The 11,393-nt window shown below is 44.0% G+C and overlaps 1 protein-coding gene across 1 annotated transcript in view; it reads right to left on the reverse strand.

Annotated features, from left to right (window-relative positions):
- The window catches only part of cntnap5a (contactin associated protein family member 5a), a 137,106-nt gene that overhangs the window by 40,268 nt on the left and 85,445 nt on the right, over positions 1 to 11,393 (reverse strand). Inside the window, exons 9-11 of the mRNA XM_084907935.1 lie at positions 6,842 to 6,985; positions 6,560 to 6,725; positions 2,191 to 2,297 (exon numbers count right to left, since the gene is read on the reverse strand). Coding sequence (XP_084764061.1) covers positions 2,191 to 2,297; positions 6,560 to 6,725; positions 6,842 to 6,985 — 417 coding nt within the window. The remainder of the gene's footprint in view (positions 1 to 2,190; positions 2,298 to 6,559; positions 6,726 to 6,841; positions 6,986 to 11,393) is intronic.

An 11,393-nucleotide genomic window follows, 5' to 3' on the forward strand; every position in this document is an offset into this window, starting at 1 on the left:
GAAGTGTCTTGCCCAAGGACACAACGACCGAGACTGTCCGAGCCGGGGCTTGAACCGGCAACTTTCCGGTTACAAGACGAACTGCCAATTCTTTGAGCCACGATTAATGACTAATCTCGTATTGTGGATGGATTATCTCTGTTGTTCTCCTGACTGAAGTTTGGTCCGTTTACAGCATCCTGCCATGCGATTACATTTGTCTCTTTAACTTTTATCGAGGGGAAAAAAGTTAGCGTTCATCCTCCAGCTTCACTGTTTATGCTATGCTAACATAGCTGTGTCGCTAGCGATCACGTAGCACATCATTATATAGCAGCTAGCCCAACTTCAGTAACCCTACAAACGTCACTGCTGTTTAGTTTTCTGTCTTCATTTATGTTGGTAGTGATAGCAGAGCTGTACGTTTGAATTTTTCAGAAATCTCTCAGTCAACATGCTATATCATGTTTAGGTGGAAACTAGCGAGCTAACTTCCTGCTAACTTCTAACTCTGTTAAATTTAATAAATCCTGTTTTCATGGATGCCTGGATGTTAAACGTCATTGTTACACCTGGTAAAGCAGCAACGCTGATCATTTTATTAAAGATGAAAGAATTTAGACAGTTTTTAACTTTCAGTGATGCTGCAGTGTTTGTGTGACTTTGGGACCTGAAGCAGACGGAGTTTAGGACCCAGATTACGCCACAAGGCTCCTGACTACGGTAGCTGTAATGCTCCAACAATCCATCAAGCAGTGCGGCTTCGTAGTTTAGCAAAGTCGGACTAAAACATTTTTGACAGATTTTTGAGCACCGTGTACATAAAATTATTTCGAGCTCAGTAAGCACAACCAGAATTCATACATAAGGTGCACCGGATTACAAGGCGCACTGTTGATTTTTGAGAAAAGTAAAGGACTTTAAGTGCGCTTTATATTGCGGAAAATACGGTAATCATGTTTTTGTTAGGGTGTGGTTAAAAAGGAAAAAAAACTCAGTAATTAGCTTTTAGAAAGACACAAATTCTCATCTATAGATACACAAACATAAATCAGTTCACAGCTACACAGTCTGATTGAAACTGACCTGGAGAACACTTTGGCCAAAGACGCACATACACACACAAACACTGCAGGAGGATCAGTGAATCTGTGGATTGTGGAAGGAAAGATGACAAATACCTCATCAGTCCTTTGGCCACATAAGTCTCGAGTTTACTAATGAATGTTTCCAGCCACTGCATCTGTCAAAGCTAACAAGTCTCAGTTATGATGCTAGTGCCAGCCAATACGAACTCAGCACAAGAAGTGTGTGTGTGTGTGTGTGTTCCTGTCTAGCTGTCTTTGTGAGGACCAAAATCTGCATTGTACTATACTTGTGAGAACCAACAGTCACTTGTGAGGACACACTCACGGTCCTCACAAGTTTGAAGGCATTTTTGAGGCTCAAAATGTGGTTTTAGTGCCAGGGTTACAATTAGGGGCTAGGGAAACCGTAACGTCAATGAAGGTCCTCACTAAGATAGCTGAATGGGCTTGTGTGTGTGTGTGTGTGTGTGTGTGTGTGTGTGTGTGTGTGTGTGTGTGCAAACTCCAGAGATGAAGCCAGACATTTCTGAATCTCATTGAATCTGCTGAGTGTTTTCAGACTCTGTCAGGTTTCAGGTTTTGAGTCCAGACAGAAAAGTTGATTTCACGTGTTTACGGGGAAGTTGATGAAAGGCCCTATTTTTAATTCAGCAGATGATCTTATCTGCCATGTTCTCTCCATCAGCCAAACACGACTGTGTTTGCCTGCATATAAACAAGATATCAGTATTCTGGGGCAGGGGAATTTCACACATACTTTCCAACAGCCGTCTCCACAGCAAATATCAAGGCGATGTCATAAAATGACAGCCGTAAGGAAAAGCTCCTACATGCAGAGTCAGTCTAAAGTCAGCCAGTCTAACACTATTTAGGGTGTAGCGAAAAAAGATTCTCAGAATTTTGAAAGTGAGAATAACAGCATCGGTTGTAAAGGTCTTGTCAAGTCGAAGCAGGACAGCTTTTTTTGCTCTGCACAGGTGAAGAAAGGTACGAGCGAGGCTGGCGGATGTGTGCCGAATCGAATGACACAACTCGGCAGACCGAGAATAAATGGGGCGGTGCGGCGGGTGTAATGGCGGCTTTGAGAGGAGGTGAAGAAATGAAAGTGAGACAAAGTGCTCACAGTTGTGACATGTCGCTCCAGCATAACCCGTCCCCGAGCAGTCACAGGAGAAAGAGCTCCACATCTGAGAACAGCGCGCTCCGTGTTCACACAGGTTAGGAAGGCATCTGCAAAGGAAGGCACAGTTTAGGAATCCACTCATTTACTTAGTGATTGTACCTGATATATGGACATTTGAATCACTTTATTTCCACAGTTTGAACCTTTGATCCAGCACGACGACATTTCGATCCACTGTATGCTTGACTGTATGTTGTTGGGTTGACTCTCTCGACTTTACATGAAGAGTCATAATGTGCACACACTGTTCACCAACAGCACCAACGTTTCACAGTCGGGGGACTCATCAGCGTGCGCTGAACTTCAGACCATGCACATGAACGAACGGTGAACCCACCTGAGAAAATTTAAACTCTACTCAATTTATTCCTACTAATAATAAATAATGATTTTGTATGTTATGCTATGTTTAAATGAGCAAACATTTAAGTGGAGATATTATCTGAATGTCAGGAGCGGGATCTCATTCACACCCCTCCCAGCCTCAGGCTATATATGCCCTTCATCAATGCCTGCTGTTCTCACCCCCCCCCCCCCCCCTTTTTTTTTTTTTTTTTACCACTTCTCATTGGTACACGGGGATCGGCCCGGCCCGGCCAGTCTCCTTCGAGGCCTTCCCCTGTACACGGTCCCTCATCCATCATCGCTCATCATAACTGAGCTCGTGAAATAAAACTTAAAGGAAGTTCTTCCTTCCCACTGACACCAAGTGCTTCCCCATCAGGGATCATCTATTGCTGCAGATTTTCTCTCTAATATTGTATATAAAGCACTTTGAGGTAACTGTTGTTGTAACTGGTGCTATAAGAAGATTTTAGCATTACAATCTGGAGCTCTAACCGCGGCGATCTTCATCCGTGGTATCTGCCATTCTGCCAGAACTGCAGTTCAGCTGTTTCTGATTCATGAATCTCTGTCTGAGGAACACTTAAACAAAACAGGACTGAGTGGATCTGCAATGATGAACATCTGTCATTATAGTTAGTCACAAAGCAGAGAAGCAGAATACACTTCAAACCCCATCCATGCGCGTGCTTTCTTGCGTTCTCCAGAGTCGGATTGGCGGTTCATCACACGACCGTGACGTGACATTTCAGTCACATTTCCACCTAAAGTCACCAATAAAGCTAAGATGAGGGGACATCTATGGACAGTGTGTGATTCTCTGTCCAGTGAGGGACAGCTGTATGTGTATATACACACATCCAAGGAGAGGTTTGTCACAGACCTGACAGGCTTTTCAGTAATGACGCTTCTCAGGTTCACAAAGAAAAAAATGCTGCTGTTAGCGTCTGCATGCTATGTTAGCTCAAATGCTCTGCCACACAAAACCACACAGAGCTGAGCTGAGCAGATCGGCCCTCTGTCACTGCTACCAACGAGGTATATCTATGCATATATCTATGATTGGTCAGTTCATTTCTCTTCAGACTGTAAGCAGCGATTTTAAAGTGAAGGACATGCAACATGCTAGCATGTCAGAAACAACACAGAACAAGTTATCTCATTGAAAAAGCTGCAGGCAGAGATGTTCTGTCTTTTGACTGCTTGTAATTAATTGATTATCAAAATGTTTGCTAATTAACTTTCCCGTCTGCTGACTAATTGAAAAATCTGTAGTTACCTCCTAATGTGCTGAGGTCTTTCAAGCTTTCAGAACAACTGAGGCTTTAGGAGCTGCTCAGGATGATAACACTTTACTTCCAACCACAAAGAAGGAAAAACAAACAAACCCACATAAATAGGCGGCTTCCAGGCATCTGCATTAGCGACTAACAGAACCAGTTGTTTTGTTGGTGCTTACAAAGCCGATCTTTTATCCAGCAGGTAAGAAAGAGCCGTGCTCACGTTCCCCTTTATTCGCTCCTGTGCTGTCATGAACACCAGCTTTGAAGTCCCCCAAAAGACTCATTTGCTGTTGATTCATGTTGTGCAAAGTAAAAATAAAAACAAGTGTGAACTGACGCTTTCTCACACTGCGCCCTTGTCTGAATTTGAAAAAGTGGAGCCGTGGCAGCGCTTCTCTAAAAATAAATGCATCTCTGTCACCTTCAGACAAGAATGCCCGTTAATAGGATTTCACCACAAAATGTGTTTCAGGGAAAATTTTAAACTGCACTCTTCTGATTAATAGTCCCGTCCCCGAGCCTCCTTCAGTTTCACATAATTGCCAGCCTTTCAAGCATGCATCTATAATTTCATGCACTTTTATCTCTCACCTATTAACTGCAGCAGCACAGGCCGGCCGCAACACGGATAAGGTTGCAGCCGTCGGTTTAATTACCGTCGGGCTATTTTCTGATGTTGTGTGCACGGTTGACCTTACAGGTCAAGAAATGACAGCAGCTGGCACACCCAGGTGCACACGAACAATAAAGTGAGTCACAGTGTAATTAGACCGAAAGCAAAGAAGATTCAGTCTGAGTTCATTTCCTCGTATCGTCAAAGTAAAAGCTCAGAACAGAAACGAGGAAATCATATGTTCACCTCCCTCATGTTTTCAAAAGATTTTTATTACCAGTTAATTTGCCATTTGATCTCATTCACCCAGTAAATACATCCCAGGACCGAGCTCTCACCACACTGGTGAGAAATCAGATGTCACTGGTGAAGGTGGATCTCACTAAGAAACCCCGAGGCATCCCACTCTCGTATCATAGCAACTCGACGGCGTAAGCTAGCCCTGAAGCACAGCGCGCTTTATCCACTTTCGTTTATCAGCCATGTCTCCAAGAGATCTTCAGGACAAACGAGAATCATAAAAGGACTTGAAACGAGTGACTGACACCATAAAGCCATCAGGACGGCAGTCGTCCAGGTCATGTTCCTCATGTTCACTATCAAAGACACAGAGTCCTGATTGTCCTTAGAGATGCAGGTTCATTTGTTTGTTTTTAAATTTTATAATAATAATAAACATAAGCCTGATAAATCAATCTTTTTCAGGAAGTAAATGGTTATTCAGTGTAAAATACGTAACCAAGCCAACACCAAAGGAAAGACAAACACAGTTAGCATGTAGATGAAGATGAAGGAGTTTCCCCAAGGAGCTGCTGGAGCCTAAATTAAAGTTCAAGCATAAAGACGGGAGTACAGGCTGGCATGCTGTGAAGTGTGTGCACTGGATGATAACAGTGACTCTACACAGTGCAGCCCACTGGCCCACACGGTACAATGTAAGCAGTGGTACTGCTGTATGTGTCATCATTTGAATAAGAACAGGGTCCAACCAAAAGCTGAAGGGTGTCCTGGCTCAGCTTTAGAGATGCACCAAATGTTGGCCTCCATGATAAAGTGACAGCAGAGGCTGAATGAGGATCTGAGTGATTCAGGGTAGAGCTGCTGTTCCCTCAGTGATGGTTCAGGCTTCCTGTGAGGATGCCTTCTGGATGCATCTAAGCTGAGTAATTCGTCCATCCAAGAGGAGGCCCAGGACATGATGGAAATGTTTTTCACTTGGTTTGAGAACATCTCTGATTCAGTGTCCAAACAGAAGAGCCAGAGGCTGGGAGATGTTTGGACTACAGTGAGACTGCTGTCCCTGTGCCCAGCAGTAGAAATGGACGTATGGATGGATGGCTGCTTAAGGAAAACAGAGGATGGCTGAACTCATCTTGAGGAGGGTGAGTTTGTACACCACTGCAGTATCTGCACCAAAGTTTCAGCCATGTTTCATCAAAGACAGCCTGATGCTGTTTGTGTAATCCTAGTGGCAGTTTGCTTCTTGACTGACACCCTTCAAAAAATGAAATTACATGGAAGAGCACCAAAGCATGCTCCTGGAGCTGCATCGCCTTCTTTATTCGGTCACTTCCTGCAGCGCGCCGTTCGCCTCACTGACACGGGAGACTGCCGTCACTCCTGTGTTTGCAAACGCTGGCTTAGACAGCAGACATGTGAAACTGAAGAAAAAGCAGTCTGCATGTTTACTTCAATCCTGTACATGATCCACATGAAGGTGCTCACAGGACCCGCAGCTGTGCAGGGTAATGAGGGAGAGCACGGCACACAGGACAGTAGGGAGGCAGCTTGTTAGCATAGTCCTCTGCCAGGGAAGCTACTCGCCAGTTTTCTGTTGCACTTTAATTGGACGATCCTGTCAGTTTGTCTCTATAGGACAAGATGTCAGTGACATTCAGGCTGCGCTGCAGGCAGCACGCTGTCATCCACAAATTAACAGAGTGGGCATGGATGAGGCTGTGCTGCCATCTTGGATAATGTTTGACATTCAACAGTCACATGTGTGCATGCTTTCAGCAGCTCTACGTCTGAGCCATGTTCTTACTCAAACACATTCAGGCTACTTTACCTGTCTTTTATATTGCACGTGTCAAACTGAAGCTCGTTATAATTCCCCAGCAGTCCTTGCTGTACATGACTGAGATTCATCAGCTGGCTGTTGATGAATATGAGCTGCATACAACCCTGGAACGCCGGAGCAAAGCCCTGGCAGTCTGGAGCAGTCGCAGGACAGCCTGGATGGAAATAACACACGATACAACCTTTAGCTTTTATTCCCAAGAAACATTCGGTTAGAGTGTAAAGGGGAACGTCTTAAGCTATGTTAATATTGGTGTGTAAATCCACTAACCTCCAAAGTAAAAGCTGCCTCTGCATTGCACTTGTTCCCAAAGTTCAATAGTGGAGGAGGGCTCGTTATCCACAGTCAGAGTGATCTGTAGGTTCCTGGCGTCGAGGCTCACAGAGTGCCACAGCCCATCGCTGACTCTCCTGCCTGATGAAGAACGGTTCAGTTTAGATGACAACAATATTTATTTATTTTACTTTTGTTAAAAATAGACTTTTGAGAGCTGCCAGTAAATTTCCTGTGCACACACACGCTTGTTTTCACGGACACCACAGGAGCTGCAGAGCTTCCAGCCTCCTCCATCACTCGGAGCCTCCAAACAAAAAGTCTGCCTCCTCCGCCGTGTCACTCAGCGCATATTTTATCATTTAGATGAAGTGAATATGGAAATGTGGAGAAATTACTAACGTCAGCTTCTTCCTGGTTCTTTATTATTGTCAACAAATAACGTGGGTGCATTACCTCCACTAATGTGAAGTAAGCACTGCACCGCAGTCAATCCTTCTCCATTCTTCACTTAAAGATGACACCAGCATCTCTGTTACAGTTGATCACCTACAGTTAGAAGGCTGCAGACATATGAGCAAACACACTCTACTCGGATTAGCTGAAACATGTTAGCACGACTCTGCAGACCAACATCTGGAATATCTTCTGACATGTCTGACAGTCTGCTGATGATGACTGAGAAGGTTACTACAGCTGCCTGCACTGCCTAACCCAAACCTTTAACCTGTAAGCCACCAAGTGCTTCACCAAAGTAAAAGTGGCTGTGACAGATCATCACAAAGCTGGAGGCTTCAGGAGGACTGACTGACCCACGCCTCTGTTCCACTCACACTCAGTCCAACAGTGCCTGTGACTTGCAGCAGATCCCTGCATCCCAGACTCTCCTGTCTGATCATTTCCTGATAACATTTACATTTACAATAATTGATTACACAGCGGTGGAGAGTAGATTTTATCAAAGTAGATGTCTTTCTGAAAGCGCTGTAACTAAGTTTAAGAATATAATCCACCCACTGTTATCATCTTCAATGCCCTGTACCAACACAGAGCAGAGCAGCTATCTGAACGCTACCCCAACAGAGGTCGATTATCTTGTTAATAATTTCACCTCCTCACTACGTACGACTCTGGATACTGTAGCTCCTGTGAAAACTAAGGTCTCTAATCAGAAGTACCTGACTCCGTGGTATAATTCTCAAACACGTACCCTAAAGCAGATGACTCGTAAGCTGGAGAGGAAATGGCGTGTCACAAATTTAGAGGATCATCATTTAGCCTGGAGAAATAGTTTGCTGCTTTATAAGAAAGCCCTCCGCAAAGCCAGAACATCTTACTATTCATCACTGATTGAAGAAAATAAGAACAACCCCAGGTTTCTCTTCAGCTCTGTAGCCAGGCTGACAAAGAGTCAGAGCTCTGTTGAGCCAACCATCCCTTTAACGTTAACTAGTAATGACTTCATGAACTTCTCCACAAATAAAATTTTTATCATTAGAGAAAAAATTACCAGTAATCATCCCACAGATGTAATATTATCTACAGCTACTCTTAGTACCATTGATGTTAAGTTAGACTCTTTTTCTCCAATTGATCTTTCTGAGTTAACTTCAATAATTACTTCCTCCAAACCATCAACGTGTCTTTTAGACCCCATTCCTACAAAACTGCTCAAAGAAGTCCTGCCATTGATTAATGCTTCAATCTTAAATATGATCAACCTATCTCTAATAATCGGCTATGTACCACAGGCCTTCAAGCTGGCTGTGGTTAAACCTTTACTCAAAAAGCATCTCTAGACCCAGCAGTCTTAGCTAATTATAGGCCAATCTCCAACCTTCCTTTCATATCAAAAATCCTTGAAAGAGTAGTTGTCAAACAGCTAACAGATCATCTGCAGAGGAATGGTTTATTTGAAGAGTTTCAGTCAGGTTTCAGAGCTCATCACAGCACAGAAACAGCTTTAGTGAAGGTTACAAATGATCTTCTTATGGCCTCTGACAGTGGACTCATCTCTGTGCTTGTCCTGCTAGACCTCAGTGCAGCGTTCGATACTGTCGACCATAATATCCTATTAGAGCGATTAGAACATGCTGTAGGTGTTACAGGTACTGCACTGCAGTGGTTTGTATCATATCTATCTAATAGACTCCAATTTGTGCATGTAAATGGAGAGTCCACTTCACACACTGAGGTTAATTATGGAGTTCCACAGGGTTCAGTGCTAGGACCAATTCTGTTTACATTATACATGCTTCCCTTAGGCAGCATCATTAGAAGACATAGCATACATTTACACTGCTATGCAGATGACACCCAGCTCTATCTGTCCATGAAGCCAGATAACACACACCAATGAGTTAAACTGCAGGAATGTCTTAAAGACATAAAGACCTGGATGGCCGCTAACTTTCTGCTTCTTAATTCAGATCAAACTGAGGTTATTGTACTCGGCCCTGAAAATCTTAGAAATATGGTATCTAACCAGATTCATACTCTGGATGGCATTACCTTGGCCTCCAGTAACGCTGTGAGGAACCTTGGAGTCATTTTTGACCAGGACATGTCCTTCAACGCACATATTAAACAAATATGTAAGACTGCTTTCTTCCATTTGCGCAACATCTCTAAAATTAGAAATATCCTGTCTCAGAGTGACGCTGAAAAACTAGTTCATGCATTTATTACTTCCAGGCTGGACGACTGTAATTCATTATTATCAGGATGTCCAAAAAACTCACTGAAAAGCCTTCAGCTAATCCAAAATGCTGCAGCAAGAGTCCTGACAGGGACTAGAAGGAGAGAGCAGATTTCTCCTGTTTTGGCTTCCCTTCATTGGCTTCCTGTTAAGTCCAGAATTGAATTCAAAATCCTGCTCCTCACATACAAGGTCTTAAATAATCAGGCCCCATCTTATCTTAATGACCTTGTAGTACCATATCACCCTATTAGAGCACTTCGCTCTCGCTCTGCAGGCCTACTTGTTGTTCCTAGAGTATTTAAAAGTAGAATGGGAGGCAGAGCCTTCAGTTTTCAGGCCCCTCTTCTGTGGAACCAGCTTCCAGTTTGGATTCAGGAGACAGAAACTATCTCTACTTTTAAGATTAGGCTTCAAACTTTCCTTTTTGCTAAAGCATATAGTTAGGGCTGGACCAGGTGACCCTGAATCCTCCCTTAGTTATGCTGCAATAGACGTAGGCTGCCGGGGGATTCCCATGATGCATTGAGTTTTTCCTTTCCAGTCACCTTTCTCACTCACTATGTATTAATAGACCTCTCTGCATTGAATCATATCTGTTATTAACCTCTGTCTCTCTTCCACAGCATGTCTTTATCCTGTCTTCCTTCTCTCACCCCAACCAATCACAGCAGATGGCCCCGCCCCTCCCTGAGCCTGGTTCGGCCGGAGGTTTCTTCCTGTTAAAAGGGAGTTTTTCCTTCCCACTGTCGCCAAAGTGCTTGCTCATAGGGGGTCATATGATTGTTGGGTTTTTCTCTGTATCTATGAAGCGCCTTGAGGCGACTTTTGTTGTGATTTGGCGCGATATAAATAAAATTGAATTGAATTGAATTGAATCCCAGAAGAGTCTGAGGGCCGCGGGCAGTTTCACTGTGTCATGGAATAAGCAGTGTTGCCACAGCAGACAACATTAATCTGAGTTTCCTTCCCTCCTTTCAGGTCAGATATATAAATCTAACCAGGTGTTTGCTGCCCAGGCAGTTTGTGTGGCTGCTTAAAGTGTTAGAGTGGCGAACGCTCACACTAAACATGGCCAAAGAGTCCCTGTATGTACAGCTAATAATCCCTGTGAGCTAAGAGTTGAGCCTCCTTTGAACATTCAGGTCGAGGCAGCTTCTGTTTGTGTTTCATGTCAGCTGATATCCTCACGACGCTCTTATCGTTTTCACATCCAACCCGGGGCTGAGTGTGTTCGAGTGCTAAAGCACCAGTGTTGTAGTCAGAGCCACCGTGGCGGCTCACAGCATCTCCTCAGCAGAATAAGGATCATAATCAGTCCAAGGCGGAGGAGCTGGAGTCTGACAGCAGGACAAGACAGACTCTGAACAACTAAATGAGTCTGAGGACTTCCACAACAATGACCTGATACGCTGCAGGGACTATTAGATGGGTAGGAACAGCAGATCGCATTGACGCATGCATTTGTTTCAATTGTGAAAACAGGTCAACTCTTATCCTCAGTCCTGCCTCTAAAAAATATATTTGGATGTGATCACTGCTCCAAAGAGTCAGTGGCAGCCCCGTGTCCACACCAGTCTGCGTGTTCATGCAACATGTTGTGCGTCTCCTGACTAGAGTCTGATGGAGACTTCTTAACGAAATTCTTTTCACATTAAGGTCCCTGTGCACGCAGCTCCCACGTTATCAGTCAGAGCCCATTTTCATCCTGCCAATGCTCTTCTATCAGCTGAACGAGGGCGCAGTGAAACAGTGATGTGACAGTGCGAATGAAACTGAAGGGAAAAGTTCAACTTTGGAGAAAAATGAAAGTCTGGAGTTTAATGATTACACTGAGAGTGATGCTGCTCG

The sequence above is a fragment of the Perissodus microlepis genome, chromosome 16, assembly GCF_051167445.1.
Source record: "Perissodus microlepis isolate ML-2025 ecotype Zambia chromosome 16, ASM5116744v1, whole genome shotgun sequence".
In the NCBI taxonomy this organism is placed as follows: Eukaryota; Metazoa; Chordata; class Actinopteri; order Cichliformes; family Cichlidae; genus Perissodus; species Perissodus microlepis.